Raw genomic sequence first — 18887 nt, forward strand, 5'->3', positions numbered from 1 at the left:
GCTCAGGCCCCCGGCCGGCCCCTCCTGGAGCTCAGAGGCCAGGCGAGCCCGGTGTGCAAAAGCAAACAGGCCCTGCTGCCCTTTGGACCTTTTGCAATTCGCCGGCGCGCTCCGAAGCCAGGGCGAGCGGGCGGGAGGGCGGAAAGGTAAATGGGCCGGGAGATGGAGAGATCCTAGTCGGTGAGGGGAGGAGGACTGAGGGGGCCCGTCCCTGAGGAGCAAGAGAACGCCCGCCGGACACGCGAGGCGAAGCGAGGGAGCCGCCACCGTCGGCATGGGCCCCCCGAGGCCCGCGCTGCTGCTGCTGCTGTGCTGGCGGCCGCCGGCGCCTGGGCGCGTGAGTGGGGCGGGCCGGCGTGCGGGCGCGCGGGGCTGCGTCCTCGGGGAGGGGGCCGGGGGCGCAGGGGACCCGAAAAAGGGCCGGCGGGGCCTCATCCTCGCGCAGCACGGTGGGGGGCGGGGAGAGCACGGGCTGGGGAGCGGGTTCTCCAGAAGCCGCTTCTCCTCTAAAAGCTGGAAGACCCCTGCGGTGCCCCTCCCGGTGAGACGCTGGGGCCCATCATCAGAAGACGGAGAGACCACCAATGTCTTTCTCCTTTTTTTACAGAAGACGAGGTGCTGGAAAACGTCAGCCCCGGCTGCCCAAGTAAGGCGCTTCCCCACTGGGCAGGGAAGGGCACCCCCACCCCCCAGCCCACCCTGCTGCACGCCAGCTCACTAAAATGCTGGGATGCTGGGATGGATGTGCACTGCTCTGAGCCCCAGGAAGCCAGTTCCTGGGGCCTCTGCGCACCTCCAAAGGAGCTCAATTCTCTTCTCCTTGCTGTTCTATTCTGTCCCAAAAGCATGGCCTAGGGCACGGTGGGGAAGGAACTGCCACGCTGTGGGCCCGTGGACACTTTAAAGAGACATCACCATCTGTTTATCGGTGGCTAATCATTAATTCGAAACATATGAGGGTGAGGAAATGCTGACTTTAACCTTTGTGCAGAAGCCAGCCCCCCAGTCCTTCATATTTACCTGACCTCTCGGGGTCAAAGGAGCTGGCCTTGCGGTGGTACTCAGTGTTTTCCTGAGAGCGGGAGGCTGGCGTCCGGTGGGCAGCACTGCCATCTTGTGTCCATCTCGCGTCACTGCATCTGTGCTCATGCCCCAAATGTCCTTTTTCTCAAATTGTTAGGCAAATTCCTCTCCAGCACAACGGAAACCTCCAGATATTCCTCCCTTGAGGTTTTCTTAAGGACAGATACTCCTAAAACTTAATGAACTCTGCCTCATGGATTTGTGAGAACCAAAAAAAGAGCCACAGAATTGTGGTATTTTCAAGCTGAAAAGGTATTAGATGGTATTTGCTGGTCTCTTGTAGACTTTCTGAGCCCCATTGTTTAACATTCCCCTCCTTGCACCTCAGAGGATACATCCAAAATACCATCAAATGTAAACATTATCCTCAATGAAACACAGTGGGGAAGTTAAATCTGTAAAGGGAAAGTAAGGATAATGCAGTCAATTAAAAATAATTTGAGGTCTAGGGGTACCTGGGTGGCTCAGTTGGTTGAGTCTATGACTCTTGATTCAGCTCAGGCCATGATCTCATGGTTCCTGAGTCCTGCTTGGGATTCTCTCTCTCTCTGCCCCTGCCCTCCCCACCTTTCTGTCTCCTCTCTCGCTCTCAAAATAAATAAATAAACTTGAAAATAATAATTTTAGTTTAATACCATTTTTTATGATCTGGGCCACTGCCCCTCTCTTCCCAGAGTTGACTATCCTTGGGAAGTTATCTGCTATGTAGTTGACCTATTTCTCCCCATTTTAGAAGGAGCAACTCGATTCAAGCACCTCCGGAAGTATGTGTACAACTATGAGGCTGAGAGTTCCAGTGGTGTTCCTGGGGCCGCTGATGCAAGAATACACCAGGATCAACCTGTAAGGTATGGAGGGAGAGGAGGAGCCCCAGAGGCACGGAGTCCACGGCTGAGCAAACCCAGCTTATGCTAGGACTGCTGTGACCTCAAAGTGCAGGGACTGGCCCTCAGTTTGAAAGTCAGCCGCTTTGCTGAGTTGTCTGCCACAGAAAATTTGCCAACCAGATTTATTTTTCCATTCGTTTGCAAGATGCCATTGGAATACATATCTAGAATATCAGCATTGCAGGACAGTAGATTTAACATGATGAGAGAAGCCCAGTGGGTGAGCCAAGGGAGGTGGGCATCTCAGGAAAGCATTCTGGAGTGCAGTTTTGATACTCTAAGCCAAACAGTGTCCTTTGCTAAAAGGAAAAAGAAAAAAAGAAAAATTAAACATGCAGTTTGTTCTTGAATAAAATTTTACCTGCGGTTCAGATGACTTTATTCATGCCCTGTTGATATGGAATGGATCTAAGGGCCACTATTGGGATTTGTGTTGGGGAAAGAAAAGTCAGGCTGAGACATTGACCTCTCCTTTCTAGGGCCCCGTAGTCCTGTGCTGTCAACTAAGGTAGCCATTAGCCACATATGGCTATTTAAATTGAGGTAAAACTTAAAATTCAGTTTCTTAGTTACCCTAGCCACATTCAAGTGCCCATGGCTAGCAGCTTTTATGTCAGACAGCACAAATATAGAACATTTCCTCATTGCAGAAAATTCTTTAACAGTGCTAGATGACAACTAGGGATCTCCATAAACGCCAGCTCTACGAGAAGCTCTGAAGAGGCCCTAATAGATAGATACAAACAATGGGGTCTGGGGCCGGAGGGGGGAGGTGGTGATATTAAGGAAACATTTGGTGTTGAAACCAATGATAGCCTGCTTCCTGCTTCCTGTTGGTCTTCCTCTTGCTCCCAGGCTTCATTCCCTCTAACCAGTCATGCCTCTTTAGAACCAATACAAAAATAAGTCCTTCTTACATGCACAGGGGCAGACTTAAAAAACTTGGTACCTCAGAATGCAAAAAAGACTCAAAATCGGACTAAGTCTGTTGATTCATGGGGGACCCAGAAGGCATGTTAAAAACCACGTGGCGTGGGGAGCAGGTATCACAGTCCCCAGTGTATTTCCCGTAGTGTCCTGATTAAAGAGTAAGGTCTGGGCTGTGGACGGGCTCACATTCTTGGTGGAGAGTCTTCAGGTGCTGCTATCCTCTTCCCAGGTTGAACTGGAGGTGCCCCCAACTGTGTAGCTTCATCCTCAAGACGAGCCAGTGCGCGCTGAAGGAGGGGTATGGCTTCAACGCTAGGGGGAAGCCGTTGCTGCACAAGACCAGCAACTCTGAGGAGTTTGCTGCTGCCATGTCCCAAGTAAGGCACGGGCTTGTGTAAACTTCTGACTCTGGGAGTCGCTGCATGTATCGTGCATACACGTGTGTGTGTTGCATGTGTGTGTGTGGTGTATGTGTGTGTCCAGCGAGGGATGAATCTATGTGTTTATAGGAGGCATGTGTGTGAGAATAAGTATTTTATGTATTCACCCCGGATCAGGGAATTGCTAAGTTGTCACAAAAATCAGAAAGAGGAAGCATTACTTACCCTCCCCTAGTGAAGTTCCCCTAATTATCATTTAACTGTGTTTCTCAAATAATCTCGTGCTTTAAAACTCCTTGAGACGATAAGGCTGAGATGGTTGATTTAAGTAAGTGAATTTTTGTTTAAAGAATTAAACGAGACAGGAACCTAGTGCTCTTCGTTGGGGAAGAGGGGGTCCAGCAGGATTTGTTGGTGTGGCTACTCATGGTGGTGCGGGGTCTGTTCAGCACGGAGACCAAGCCCAGCCTCCAGTCTAGAGCGTTCTGCTGGTGCACGCTGACCAGGCCATTCCTGGTGTTTACAGCTGGCGTGTCTTCTGACTGATCAATGTCTATGTGACACCAGTTGTTAAATATTTTGAACAGCACCCCTGCCTCCAGTCCAAATCACAGCTGATGGTGTCCTAAGTGTGTGCAAATAAATACAAGCAGTGATAGAGTTTCGTTGATCTGGTAGCACCAGGAGCTCTCTGCCCATCTTTGATTTCATGAAATCATGAAAGCCAGTCCTTCCTCTGCAGAGTAAGCCTTGAGGCTTCTGACTCCCACCAATAGTTTTTCTAAGACCTAAATGTGTATGAGGGAGAGGGATGCAGTGACAGGAGGGACTAGGAGTTACTTTTTGGTGCTTATCTTTCTCCGAACAAAAGGGACTCCTGCTCTTGATCACCACAAGGCTTTCCAAGCCCACACGGCTGTGTCTGAAACTGTCAGTGAGGATGTCGAGCTGTAGGAGATGTGCCTGGCCCCCTTCTCTTCCTGCTGACTTAACTAGAAAAGGTGCAGCCCTGAATCCCCAAAAGGGAGTCCCCAGAGGGAAGTCCCTAAGATCATAGTTGACATGGGCTTCAGACACGATCTGAGACCACATACGAGTGACTATCCAACAAACGTATGAGTAGAAGCTCAAATTCGCTAGTAGTCAGGAAGTGTAATTAAGGTAACAACAAGGTATTTATCACCTTATGCCCATAAGACTACAGAAATTTAAAACAGCTACAGCACTTGTTGCTGGCAGGCCTCCGAGGAAAAGTGTACATATGCATTGGTGGTAGAAATGAGAGCCGATAGTCAATAGCTATTATAATTAAAAATACTTACTGCCTTTGACACAGCAATTTCAAAACTCTGGGATTCTAGCCTGTGAAAAGAAAAGCAGTAGTATATGCATAAGGATGTTTATTTCAGTGTTGTTCGTGTGGGGAAAAAAAGATCCAGAAATAAAGTGAATGCCACTAAGTAGGAGAATGTCTGAATAAATTATATATAACCATAAAATGGGAATGCTCTATAGCTTTTTAAAAAAAAATCTGTTAGAGCTTTACCAAACGAGTCAAAGGATTTCTATGGAGTATAATTGAGAAAAGTAAGAAAGAGAAAAATGTGGAAAACACAATGTCGTTTGTATAAGACAAGCAATGAAAAAAATCTTTATGTACAAATGCTTCCACCCCCACACCTCTGTATGGGATTGCCTGCGTGTGGAGATAGAAATGAAATACCCAGTGGGTTGTTCCGCGAAGAGCACGTCAGCAGAGACTGATGTGGGTGGCAAACAGATAACGGATGCGTGAGTCAAGCGAAAACAGGTAAAGAAGTAAAAGAATGCCAAAAATATACACATATTTCTATACTTTTTGAAAGATGTGTATATGTGTAGGTACATTTGTAAAGAAAAGATGCAAAATGAAAAAAACGGTAAAAAAAAAAAAAAAAAAAAAAAAAGGCTGCAAAGTGATCCAGCTTACGTCCAACAGGCTCACAGTGGAGAAAAGACACTTCCGTGACCACACTCTCTCTGGAACAGGTACGAACTCAGGCTGGCCATTCCTGAAGGGAAGCAAGTTTTACTTTACCCAGAGAAGGAGGAGCCTAAACATATCCTGAACATCAAAAGGGGCATCATTTCTGCCCTCCTGGTTCCTCCAGAGACAGAAGAGGATGAGCAAGTGTTGTTTCTGGTGAGAGCTCAGAGAGTGGATAATACCGGCCCTTTGAACTCCTCTTCACATATTTCAGCCGGGTCCCACTGTGTATATAGAGTGGGTTATTCATGTGGCTCCATGGCTTGCTACACAGTACCCAAGGCTCCCCCTCTCTCCTGGGCTCACTGGTGGATCCTCGTGAACAGGCTGAGCAAGTTGGCTTCATTTGAAAGCAGTATTTGAGGAGTCCTGGCCTCCCTACTCTTTTGTTTGATTTTTTTCTATCCCCACCTGGTGTCACAAAGTAAAGCCTGTGTGTGTTTTCAACACAGAAAATAATTGAATCTGTTGCCAGCCTCTCTTAAGAATTTCAAGTTTCAATCTGAGAGACAATTCAATTTACTTGAGTCCCAGGAACATTTCTGAGCCCTTACTGAGTTCTAAGTTCTATGCTATACCACACTTGGAGAATACAGAGATGTATCCTGCAGAAGCCTTTCCTCAGGGAGTTCTCGCGGTCTGGGGAGAAAACCAAGATACATTAAATACAAGGCAGATTGGAATACATGCCGTAAATGAGCAATAGAGAAAATGCTCTGAGAGCACAGAATAAAAAGTCAGAGTTAGCTGGGTCCTGGGAGGCCAGGCTGGAGTGCATCAGAACCAGAACCATTCTTAACTGGCTTTCTTACTCTGCCTCTGGCCAGCCAGGCAGCAGCAATGCCCGCACTCTGCCTAAGAGGAAGAAAGTCCCCTCCCTGTCCATATGGCTCCTGCCTTTTCTCCAAGGCTCCTTTCCCACCCCCTCTGACGCACCTAAGGCTGCTTTTGCACATCCATCGGATAAACCTGTTGTCTCTTCTGCTCCCATAGGATACTGTGTATGGAAACTGTTCCAGTGACTTAACTGTTAAAACAAAGAAGGCAAATGTGGCAACAGGAATCTCCATCGAAAGAAACCTGGAGAAGTGTGATCGCTTCAAGCCCATTAGCACAGGAGTTAGCCCACTTGCTCTCATCAAAGGCACGGTAAGTTTCACACCCACATCGCTCCTTGCACTGAGCACAGTCCTCTTGGTTATTAAAATTCTGGAATGTTAGAGCAGGTACGAACCTCAGAGAAGATCCAACCCAGCCTCATCTTCATATAGATTTCAGCAGGAAACTGAGGACCAAACCAGGAAAGGACTGATAGAGGCCACATGGCCTGTTATTAATTAAGTCAAGACAAGAATCAGGTTCCTGACTCTCAGCCCAGAGCTCTGTCTTTCTTGCCGTTATTCTGTCACTGGCACCAAACCTTCTGCCATCGGTGGAGAATAATGACTGTCCATCCATGAGAAGGTTCTAGGGCTTAATGTAGGGCAGCAAAGCCACTTGCCACTCTTTCCTGTAGGAGAACTGGATGTCCCCCCACCTCTAGGCATCTGACCTCTGAGGAAGCCCCAAGACCTGTGTTCTGCTCTCCTCTCCCTCACTCCCATGGAGTGACATTACCAAGACCATTCTAGTGTCATTTCCTTTCATCCCATATACAACCCTGATCAATACCTGGCCCCTCTGCTTCTTGTCTAGGCCACCCCCTTAGTATTAACCTTCTCTGCTGTCACCTCAACAGGGCTCATGCAGCACCACATTACCAGAGCTTGCCCAATGCCTTGTAATATCTTGCGGGACGTGAATCACAGCCTATCTCAGTAAATTGGAAGGTCTTGAGCAATCACTGCCATGCTTGGCAGTGTTCCTGGTCATTGTCCTTGGGGCCAAAAATAGGGCATCTGATGACAACAAGGGCCACAATCAAAAGAGGCCAAGACACTGGCTTATCTTGAGCACCTGCTGTATGCTCAGACTTACTCTAGGCAGCACTGAGGGTCAGAGACAGCGGCAGATGAACCATGGATTTTCCCCTCAGGGTACTTACAGTCTAATACAGGAACAAGATTCCTACACACGCCAATAAAGGACAAGAAATGGCATACTTGATAAAGTTATACACTGAGCAGTACAGACAAGCAATCCTAACTCCAACCAGGAAGGAGAAGCAACTATTCAAACAGCTCACTGGGCAGAGCTGTTGGTAGATCCACTTAGAAGAAATGGTGGGCAAGCATCAATCAGTCTAGACCCAAAGATTCGTAGAGGATGTGGAGCATGAACCTGAAAGATACAAAGGATGTAAAAGTGCAAGAGAGCCTTAAGGACGGGCTTCTAGGCAAAGAAAACTTAAGAAGCAGTAGTTTGTCGAGTGTTAATGTGCAGTGGGTGAGTATGCATACAATACCAGGTTATATACACTTTGTACAGGATGAGAGGTCCATTGGGGTGGAATAAGAAGAGTACAGCTTGACTCAGCTTGGCGTATGCCAAGTTGCTGCATCCTTTTGTCTCAATGTCAAGTACCAAGTTCCCTTCTTTCACTGAGTTTATCTAGTGGTGCAGAACTCCCATCTCCCATCTTCCTCGAAGGTAAATGTCCCTTGCAGAAGAATCAGGTTCAAGCCTCAGGAACTGATCAAAATGCTTTTCCCGATCCCATTCACAGATCGGCCCCTTGTCAACTCTGATTAGCAGCAACCAGTCCTGCCAGTACACTCTGGACCCCAAGAAGAAGCATGTGTCAGAAGCCATCTGTAAGGAGCAACACGTGTTCCTGCCTTTTTCCTACAAGTAGGTTACCTTCTGCACCCTGATTCATCACTTATGGAGTTGGTGTGAGATGAGTGCTTGCCGGGTGCCCTGTTGTAGGTGAGGCTGTGCCTGGAGGAAGCTATGAGGAGCTACAGAGCACAGCCCATCCCTGTCGCCATTTGCAAGCAAACAGACAATTCAGCAGGAAAATCTTAGGCACGCAAAATAATTTCATATCAACAAAACGTATCTGAGACCCAGACTTTAAGAGTTAGAACATTTTATGGAGGATTTGAGATGGGGACCAGAGACTTGGATATACTAATCCATTTTGAAACCTGATCCATCAACTTGTATTTACTGAGTAATTGCTTTATTCTTGGCATTGTGCTGAGGGTAATACACAGGAATTTCAAGGCACAAATTAGTCCCTATACTCTGGGCACTCCAGACTGGTGACAGGTGTAAGGTACAGATGTCCTTCTGAAAGAAAGACAGCTAGCATGTCCAGGTGGAGGTAGGTGGTGTTCATTGGCAGGTGAGGGGATCAAAGAGGCTGAATTTAATGGTTTGAAAAACAGGCAGGATTTGGGTAGAAATGAGACGGGGGAAACACTCAACATGAAAAGAATAGTGCGCTCTGAGGAGCTGACCATCCATGAGATGATGTACTTCCTTTGTTACCAGGAATAAGTATGGGATGATGGCACAGGTTACACAGACATTGAAACTTGAAGAAACACCTAAGATCAACAGCCGCTTCTTTGATGAAGGTAAGATTTTAGGTGCACGCAGTTGCCAGGGCTGGGAAGTCTGCCCAAGAAACACCATGTATCATGGCTTAGCTTCTTGCTGGGTCCTAGGAAGTGTCTGCTGACTAATGAGTCCAGTGGGCTTTGGTGTTCTGGCTCTGGGCCACTCTAGTGAGCAAGCATGTTCCTTTCAGTGGAACATGTTCAGTGGAACATGTCAAGTGGTGATGGAACAAAAGAAAAGGAGAAGTGTCCCAAAGCTACCCAGATTTTCAGAAATAGGAAATTGGCCTCCTAAGTCTACCTTTGGTAGATCTGACAACTTTATACACCCAGTAATTAGGCCTGGAACCTGGATGAGGTAGGGAAGTGGGAGAGAGCGTTTGGGGTCAGGAATCCGTCTTTAGAGTAGGAAGGAACCTTAGCGATCTCTAGTCCAACTCTAGCCCTGCATTTGTCTTGTATTTAAATCTGTCTTATGCATTCCCTCATTGTTCTCAATGAGGGAATGCATAACCTATGGTAGTAGCTATGTGGACTTTCATACCCACTCTACAGAGGGGAAAATGGCACATGGAGAGGTTTGTGATGTACTCAAGGTCTCTGAATATTAGAAGTGATGCAAAATGAGCCCCCAGGTCTAGTCTAAGTCAGAACTCTTTCCATGGTACCACATTTCCCTTGTTATTCCCCCACATTTCCCACATTAACACATATGCTGGCATGGGTCAGAGCAGGGTGATGGAGGAGACACAGAGGGTCATCCCCCCATAAGCTGATCCCTCTGGAAAAGATGGCAGGTGAGCACCAGTGGGTCTAGCCTCAGCCGTAGCACCTCCTCTGCTTCCTTCCAGTAAAGAGGTAATCTGATATCAAATTCAGACAAGCTGGGATTCAATTACGGCTCTGCCTCTTACACTCAGAGAGGTCTTAGGCAAGGTGAGTTGCTCATCTATGGATCTTAGTTTCCTTATCTTTATATTGAAGAATAATAGCAATCCATATGGATAGTATGATGAGCAAATGCATTAAAGTAAAAGACATTGAAGTCAGATACCTAGCACAGAGACAGATACATAATAGGCATCGAGTACAGTATAGTTTTCTTTTCTTCTTTACTGATACCTCCCTACTTTCTAGTTTCTAGTAGACCAAGAGGTGGTTGAAATGTAGATAAGCAGGAATCCCTTTGACGCTTTCCTCCTCCCAGGTACCGAGGAGGTGGGTCTGGCCTTTGAGATCACCAAATCCACATCACCCCCAAAGCAGGCCGAGGCCATTGTGAAGACTCTCCAGGAACTGCAAACATTACACGTCTCTGACCAGAATGCCCAGAGAGCTAACCTCTTCAATAAACTGGTTACTGAGCTGAGAGGCCTCAACAATGAGGCAATCACATCCCTCTTGCCAAAGCTGATCCAGGTGTCCAGGTATTTCTTTAATGGTTGCAACCATATCTTTCGTATGACCTATGGTATCTGGCTGAACTTGCAAACGTTGGCCAAGCAGAAAACCTCAGGGGCCATTAAAATATCAATCCAGCTAATCAACTAGTCAATCAGTTAATGTTTGCTGGATAGAGAAATATCAGCTAACATGCTTAGACTTCCATGGGCCACACACACACACACACACACACACACACACACACACACTGCATTCAAGGCAGATATGCATTTGTGTGTTAATATAGGAGGGAAATACTTCGCACATTTTGATGGATATCTACTAATCTAATCCCTCATTCTATGGTGAGCACCTTGGAAAGTTTGAGAGAAAAAGCCCTCTGGAAGCCTAGGCTAGTGGAGAGAGAATTCAGGCAAACAAAGTAATACCGTGATTTCTCTATACTTCAAGGCACTGGCTCTAAGTGCTGGGAATGTCAGAGGAGGGACTGAGGACCAAAATGAGGCCATGCCAGTGTCTGCCTGGCATGTTCTATGTTCTGAACGAAGGACGGGGATAACTGTCCTCTTTTGGTGATAAATCTGGGGTCCTTCTTCAGACTTTCCTCCATGGTGCTTCCCCAGGGGATAGTGCTTATAGGGAAGGCTTCCTGGTTCCTAGGATACAAGTTGGATTTCGGAAGATGGTCAGATTTGGAGAGTGAATACGGGAGATCAGGGCACTCCTGACAGAGGAGCATCATGAGCCAAGGATAATGGAGCTGCCTAAAGGTGATCTACGTAATCCTCTGCTCTTTCTTTCTCAGCCCCGTCACCTTACAAGCTTTGATTCAGTGCGGACAGCCCCAGTGTTACACTCACATCCTCCAGTGGCTGAGAAGTGAGAAGGCCAACCCCCTTCTGACAGATGTTGTGACCTACCTGGTGGCCCTGATGCCAGAGCCCTCGGCCGAGAGGCTGCAGGAGATCTTCAGCACAGCAAAGGAGCAGCAGAGCCGGACCACTTTATATGCTCTGGGTCACGTGGTCAACAAGTGAGTTTCACACTGGCCCTCCTCGCAGGAGTTGAGGAAGACCCTACATCTCTGTACTAAGGTCATACCCTACCCTCCACTTCCAGACTGTTATGCGTACACTGTTTTTCCACTGGCCGTTTTGAGAGTAAAGCCCCGAAATAAGAAATCTGCACACACAAGTTTGTTAAGGTAAACCTAGCTATGCTTGCTGAGTCCTAACTCTTATTCCGTAGCTATCATGAGACAAACCCTGTGGTGACCCAGGCCCTGCTAGACATTGCTGATTACCTGTTGGAACAGATTCGCAATGATTGCACTGGGAACGAAGATCACACCTACTTGATTCTGAGGGTACTTTTGGTCTTTTGTATAATATACATCATTTCAGAAGCATTTTCCTGGATACCCCCTACTTCTCTTTCTGCACCCTGATTCCCCCTCATTTCTTTTCAATGCAGGTCATTGGAAATACTGGCAGAACCATGGAGACAGTATCCCCAAGACTCACGTCTTCGATCCTGAAATGTATCCAAAGTTCAGAGCCATCACTGCTGATTCAGAAGGCTGCCATCCAGGCCCTGCGGAAAATGGAACTTAAAGATGAGGTTAAGTCCACAGAGGATGTCTAAACGTAAAAAGTTTATTCAGATTAACAAGGACTTGGAATGAGATTCTAAATCTCATCATTCAGCTTACTTTATTTTACTGCTTTCCAGTTGCCAATTTCAGCAAGCCTACTGACCTGACTGTGGACAAGAGAGAAATATTGGACCATGCTGCTACTCTAGCACTCAGAATATGAGACTTTAGCTCCATGCTTCCCCCCTACCAGATCAACCGTCACTCATCTTAGGAAAACATGCCTGATTTCCCCAGTCTTCCCAAACTAGGATTGTCGACCTGGCCCTACTTTGGGTGGAAATGACTCCAGAGTTTTGGAAAATGCCTTATTTATTTACCCCACACTCTCACTACCCCTTCCCACCTTTATTCCCACACTGAAATAATTTGTGTTAAAACAACTTTACTTTCACCTAGTAGCATCCCTTCATCAAGTCACAACTTGAGTATGTTAATATAGTTGAATGCAACATGCATTTGACACGAGTCTTCTGAGACCCTTCCTTGGAGCTTGTTGTTCTGAGGGATACTGGTGAGAAGATTCAGTACCAGCATTTGAAAAGTTATTAGAAAGAAATTCGACTTGCACGTAATAAACCGCTAGCAGACCCCACCAGTGTTTGCCAGGCATGTTCTGTGTTCTGACCAAAGGACAGTGGTAATAGTCTCCTTTTTTGGCTACAGGTCCGGGAAGTCCTTCTTCAGGTTTTCCTCAGTGATGCCTCTCCAGGGGATAAGCGACTGGCTGCCTATCTCATGCTGATGAGGAGCCCTTCCCAGTCAGATATTAATCAAATTGTCCAGTTTCTCCCACGGGAACAGAATGAACAAGTGAAGAACTTTGTGGCTTCCCACATCACCAACATCTTAAACTCAGAAGAACTGTATATCAAAGAGTAAGTAAGCGTAATGTTCCCCCATCTGAAACAAAGTGCTAGAATTCTAAACCTCATTCCGAAGGCCACTGCCTACCCTTATGGAGTGTTCTTTCTCCTGGGCAACATTCATGCAAAAGTGCATCAGACCTGAGCCAAGCTCTTGAGCAAATGAAACCCAAATCTTTTAGTAGCAATTGGCAATCCCTATTTCCTTGGGGTGGGACAGACAATGGATTAGTAATATGACATGTAAGCTAAAAATAACACTCCTTCTTTCCATCTAGCTTGAAAAGCTTAGTGGAAGATGCTTTGAAAGGATCTCAACTCCCAACCATCATGGACTTCACAAAATTTTCCCGGAACTACCACCTCTCCAAATCTGTTTCCCTTCCGTCACTTGACCCGGTCTCAGCCAAAATTGAAGGAAATCTTATATTTGATCCAAATAATTACCTTCCTAAAGAAAGCATGCTGAAAACAACCCTCACTGTCTTTGGATTTGCTCCAACGGACCTCTTTGAGGTATGTGTGATACTAAGAAGAGGCTTACGTCTTCTCTCCTGTTGTATACAACACCACAAATAGGAAATTGAGGGAGCCGTGAGGCAGCCTGGGGAGGAATTATATTCAGGCAGTTCATTCATACCAACTGTTTGAGGGCTTCTTCTTTCCCACCTCCCTTGCCCCGCCCCTGCCTTCCAGCTAGAGGTCACCTGAGGCATGACTCTGTAGTATTAACGGAAATGCAGATGTCTCAGAGAAGTCCTTAGAACCAAAACCCAAGAAAACGCATGGGCTGTGTAATCAGACTAATCTAGCTCAAACCCCAAATTCATTCTCACTCCGAATCTTTTGTTTAATTATTTATCCTCTCTGAACTTTAGCTGCCTCTTCTGGAAAAGGGCAAATAATAAGTTCTGCCTTTCAAGATTCTAGTAAGAATTAAATACCACAACTCCTGTGGAGTGCTAAGTTCAGCTCCTACCCTGTAGTATTCATTAAATACTTGTTTAATTAAATGGACATAAAGAGAGGAATTAGAGGCTGACATACAACAAAGAAACCTGATGGCATTTTCTTGCCTGATTTTCTTTCTCAGATTGGTTTGGAAGGAAAAGGCTTTGAGCCAACATTGGAAGCTCTTTTTGGAAAGCAAGGATTTTTCCCAGACAGTGTCAACAAGGCTTTGTACTGGGTTGATGGCCAAGTTCCTGATCATGTCTCCAAGGTCTTGGTGGACCATTTTGGCTATACCAAAGATGATAAACGTGAGCAGGTATGTTTTTGTTAAGTACTCCCTCAAGGAAGGCTTGCGGTCTCAATGTGAAAACATTTTATCCAAGCCTAGAAGTCATCAAGGAACTGTCTAGCTGAAGTGACAGTTACGACTGTTATTAACCAGTCCTATGGGGATAAGGACTATGTCCTCTGTAATTATAAGCCTCCTGGATATTCAATGTGCCCAGCGGCCAGACTCATTAGAGGAGCTCTCACATGATGATTAAGAGTGTAAACTCGGGGGCATGGGTTTGAATTCTCACCACACTGTCTTCAAACTGCATACCTAGAAAAGCTGTTTGATATTATGTCTGTTTCTACATCCCCAGAGTGTGCTAATAATCCATGCCTCCCAGGGTGATTTAAAAACTAAATGAAGTAAAGTATGTAAAATGCTAAGCAGAGTGCCTGACTGGTACTGATTGATCAATAAGCAGATACTATTACAATTTTTGAACTCATATTTTCATAATTAACTGCTTTTTTTGGCTCTTACTCATATCAGTGTACTAGCTAGTGGGAGCAAACCACTTTGAAGCCAGCATAAGACCCCACTTAAGGAGTAGAAAGCAGATTGAATAACCTGGAGTTTCTTATTCTTTAATTTTTTGCCTTACCCAAAGTGTGGTTCAGGCAATTGCATCACATCAGAATGTGTTAGAAATGCAGGTTCTGAGGCCTCACCAGGATCTACTGAATCTGAACCTACATCTTAAGGACATTCCCTAGGTGACATGTATGCACATTTCAGTTTGAAAGACAGGGCAATAATTTACTCCTAGATGTTCACAGATGGCCCCACCTCCACCTTGTAATTTGACTACCTCCACCTGAGGCTGAGGCTCTTTGCTGTGTTCTGGGTCTATCAACACTCTCTTCTTTCTCAATGACTAAGCATCAATCTATAGAATTCTTCTTAACTCTAAGAAGAACTTGTCTAGGATGGTGTGTTTTTAAAGCATTTGGCCAATTTATACAGCAGCTGCATTTTCTCAAGAAACCCCTAGTATTCATCCCTTATCAGAGAAGAAAGGGGTAAGCTGGGAAGGGGTGAGGGATAGACAATCTTCTACTCCTGGTTAGCCCTATGAATCCTGACATCTTCCTATGCCTGCATTATTCAAATTAAGAACAGTGTGGAAGCATTGCTATCCGTGGTAAGATCTCACGGTCGTTGTTGTTGTTCTTCATCTCAATTTGGAGGAGCTATCTATTTTTCAGTAAAAGGTGGGAGTCTGATTTCAGTGGCTTCCCTAGATCCCCACCTTGAATACTTGTGTTTAGCCCATCATGGCAGCAGCAGATGGGCCCCACATCAGGACTCTAAATGTCTGACAATGCTGACATCTCATTAGACATTTTGTTGTTAAAATCCCAGGACATGGTCAATGGAATTATGCTCAATATTGAGAAGCTGATCAAAGATTTGAAATCCAGAGAATTCCCAGAAGCCAGAGCCTACCTCCGCATCCTGGGAGAGGAGCTTGGCTTTGTCAGGCTCCATGACCTCCAGCTCCTGGGAAAGCTGCTGCTGAATGGTGTTCGCACTCTGCAGGGGATCCCCCAGATGGTAAGTCGGCCAGGTCCCATGATAGGGCAATGAGATTAGCCAGTGCTCTTTTTAGATCTCCCAGACTCCTTACAATCCTGTCCCACAAACCAGAGAAAGTGCTGGTACTTCCTTCAAAGAAGCAATTCAATTGCCTTGAATTTCAGAGAGGAAGATTCTTAGACTGCAAATAATTGGTAACATTTAGAAACTAGGCCATTTGTAACGTTAGGTATATCTTTTAGAGCATTCATTTGTTCATCTGGAAAAAAATATTAAGTGTTACCTCCCCATATCTATGTTACAGGTTCCTTTTAATATTGAAATTATAATGATGAAGGAATGTATTTGACAAACTGTAGTCCACTATCTAAATATGAGCTATAGTTTCCACTATTATTAATTTATTAATAAGGTAGAAAATATCCAAATATATTCCCTGGTATTTGATAAATAACAATGTTGGCTTTAAGAAAACAGACCACAAGTTATTTTCTAGAAATGTCATTTAAAAAAAAAACTAATACGTACTATTATGTCTATCATGTCAATAGCTCATTGGTTTCAAAAAGAAATGGTTTTATCATAATATATTACACTTACATAAAACCTCATTTATGTTGAGACTCCAAATAACTGGAATTAAGCCATGCCATTCAAGGCTACTTAAAGCACATAAAGCTCTGAGACACGGCAATATTCTCAAGGGTCTCCAAATCACTAGTTCAAAATGACATGGTATCTTTCCAGGGAAATTTCTTATATCCCAACCTGTCAAAACTGATAATCATTAATTTTATCAAATACTCAGATAATCAAAATATGCTAGTCTGTCCCTTCTGGATAACAAACAATTATTGTGTGATATGTGGGAAGTCACATTTCACAAACCCCAGTTTGATGAGGCTTACTTGTAGTTACTGTACCCCGTTGGACCCACAGATTGGAGAGGCCATCAAGAAAGGTTTAAGGAGCGACTTGTTTCTTCACTACATCTTCATGGACAACGCCTTTGAACTCCCCACCGGACTTGGGTTACAATTGCAAATCTCCTCCTCTGGAGTCATCACTCCTGGAATCAGGGGTGGAATGAAGCTGGAAGTAGCCAAAGTAAGATCCTGTTCATTGTTTTGATTCCTTAGATCATTCTTTTCCTCAGGGGTGGGTTTCTTGTACAATTTTAAAATGTGTGTCTAGTTGAAGATGAAGTACATCATCATTGTAATCGCCCTACTCATTTTTATGAACTTTAGGATTCCACTAGGAGGCGCCACCTTGCTAGCTCCTGGCAGTAAGGAGACTGCCATTCTCTCAATAAATGAGGATTCCTGTCATCTTTTCATCCTGTTATGCTTAAAGTTAACTGGGGCACTTCCTAGTGCTGGGTATCAGTGTCTGGCTCTAGGGAACTGAGAACGTGGCTTTTCTTCCTCCAAAGAAATCACAGTAGGGGTGCCTGGATGGCTCCATTGGTTAAGCCTCTGACTCTTGATTTCAGCTCAGGTCATGATTTCACAGTTCATGGGCTCGAGCCCCGCATCAGGCTTCGTACTGACAGAAGGGGACCTGCTTGGTATTCTCTCTCCCTGTCTCTCTCTCTGCCCCTCTGGCATGTATGCATGGGCTCTCTAAACAAACAAACAAACAAACAAACATTAAAAAAAAAAAAAAGAAATCACAATAATGTTTCCTAAGGTGTGAGCTATCCAGAGATGTTAGCACATGGGTGGGGAAGGGCACTTGATCTGACGCCAGGGGCCTGAGGTGTTTAATGAACCTGAACAGGTCGTTTTCTGACTTAAAGATGCAGGCAGAGCTGATGGCAAAGCCCTCTGTGTCCGTGGAGTTTGTGACAAATATGGGCATCATCATCCCGGACTTTTCAAGGACGGGGATCCAAATGAACACCAACTTCTTCCACGAGACAGGCCTGGGTGTGCAAGTTGCCATGAAAGCCGGGCAGCTGAAGTTCACAGTTCCGTCTCCTACGAGGCCAATCAGGCTGTTCAGTGGCAGGTAATTCTCTTTCCAGCTCTGATTAGCCAGTGTAAGAGAGAAGGTTGCGGCTGGATCTGTAGGGCTTGGCTGCCCAACATAATTCAAGGCCCTGTGGCCGTGGGGGTGTGGGGGGGAGAGAATGTAGTGAATTACCTACTTTTAACCTAGCCTAGACTCATTACATAATTACAGTTTCCTCAACTGTCCACATTTTACCAAACTGAGATTTAGGACTTGCTAATTAATCACTTCTTATTAGGTGATTTTTGTTATTGTTTATTTGTTTGTTTTGAGAAGAAGAAACACAAACTCTACAAAAATCATCCTTGGGAAATGAACATTTTTTTCACAGGAAAAATACCAGAGGACATACTGATCTGTGGTAACTAGCTCAGCAGGTAGAGCAGGAAAGTCTTAATCTCATGACTATGGGAGGCAGCGTATTTGGAGAGCTCCATTTTCGATGATATCCTCAAACATTGATTTGCCTTAGTTTCTATATCTTGGACACATTAATTTGTCAATTCAAAAATAGTAAAAATGGTATTTAAGTGCCAACTCTATACGAAGCATGTTAAATGAGATACACAAGGTCCCTGACCTTCTAGCACTTAAAGTTCACAGATAGGACATGCAGGGAAGCAAACCCTAAGAATAAACGGAGGCCTGAGAGGAAGCACAGAAGGACATGAAGTTCTGTATGAGGTAGCCTGGGCCACTCAGGGAAAGCTTTCTGAAGAAATCGACATGAAGACCATGTCAGAGATATGCAGAAAAAAGAGAACGGAATAAGTGTTACCAGGCCAAGAGAAGAGAACAGCCCGAAGGAACAAGAATGTGGTTCAGGAGCTGCAAGAAACTCAAAACTCAGTGTGGTGAAGTGCACAGGGGACAGGGAGGGAGGTGACAGAGGCTGGCAAGGGTCAGCCTTCTCAGCATCTGAAGGGTGCTGGACTCTTCTGAAGGCAAAGGAGTTTAAAATGGGAGCATAAATCAAGCAAGTTTGGTGTTTTAGGAGACCTCCTCTGACTCCAGAGTGGGACAGGGATGGAAAGGAAGCATGACTGGAGTCAGAGAGACTGGCTGGAATCTGTCACACCCACGTGTGGGTGAGAACAGGTCGCAGACTGCACAAGAGTGCCAGGGAGGGTGCGGAGAGGAGTGAGCCTACTCCAGAAAGTCTCAGGAGGTGGAAACAAGAGCACTTGGTGATTGACCAGACGTGGGGTTGAGGAAAAAGAAAGAGGAAAAGGCAGTGGGGGTGTCTTTCGCTGAAACAGGGAAAGCAGCTGGTTTGGAGGAAGCTGACAAATTCAGTTTGGGATATGCTGC

The 18887-nt window shown here is 45.5% G+C and overlaps 1 protein-coding gene across 1 annotated transcript in view; it reads left to right on the forward strand.

The window, feature by feature from the left end:
* The first annotated feature begins 274 nt into the window (after positions 1–274).
* The window catches only part of APOB (apolipoprotein B), a 38654-nt gene continuing 20041 nt past the window's right edge, over positions 275–18887 (forward strand). Inside the window, 19 exon segments of the mRNA XM_030311575.1 lie at positions 275–308; positions 311–337; positions 608–646; positions 1817–1931; positions 3130–3294; positions 5309–5462; positions 6300–6455; positions 7972–8096; positions 8745–8830; positions 10020–10239; positions 11022–11249; positions 11465–11582; positions 11690–11836; positions 12537–12748; positions 13015–13252; positions 13830–14006; positions 15387–15578; positions 16500–16667; positions 17362–17573. Of these exon segments, the coding sequence (XP_030167435.1) occupies positions 275–308; positions 311–337; positions 608–646; positions 1817–1931; positions 3130–3294; positions 5309–5462; positions 6300–6455; positions 7972–8096; positions 8745–8830; positions 10020–10239; positions 11022–11249; positions 11465–11582; positions 11690–11836; positions 12537–12748; positions 13015–13252; positions 13830–14006; positions 15387–15578; positions 16500–16667; positions 17362–17573 (2813 nt within the window).

The sequence above is a fragment of the Lynx canadensis genome, chromosome A3 (genome assembly GCF_007474595.2).
Source record: "Lynx canadensis isolate LIC74 chromosome A3, mLynCan4.pri.v2, whole genome shotgun sequence".
NCBI classification, from domain to species: domain Eukaryota; kingdom Metazoa; phylum Chordata; class Mammalia; order Carnivora; family Felidae; genus Lynx; species Lynx canadensis.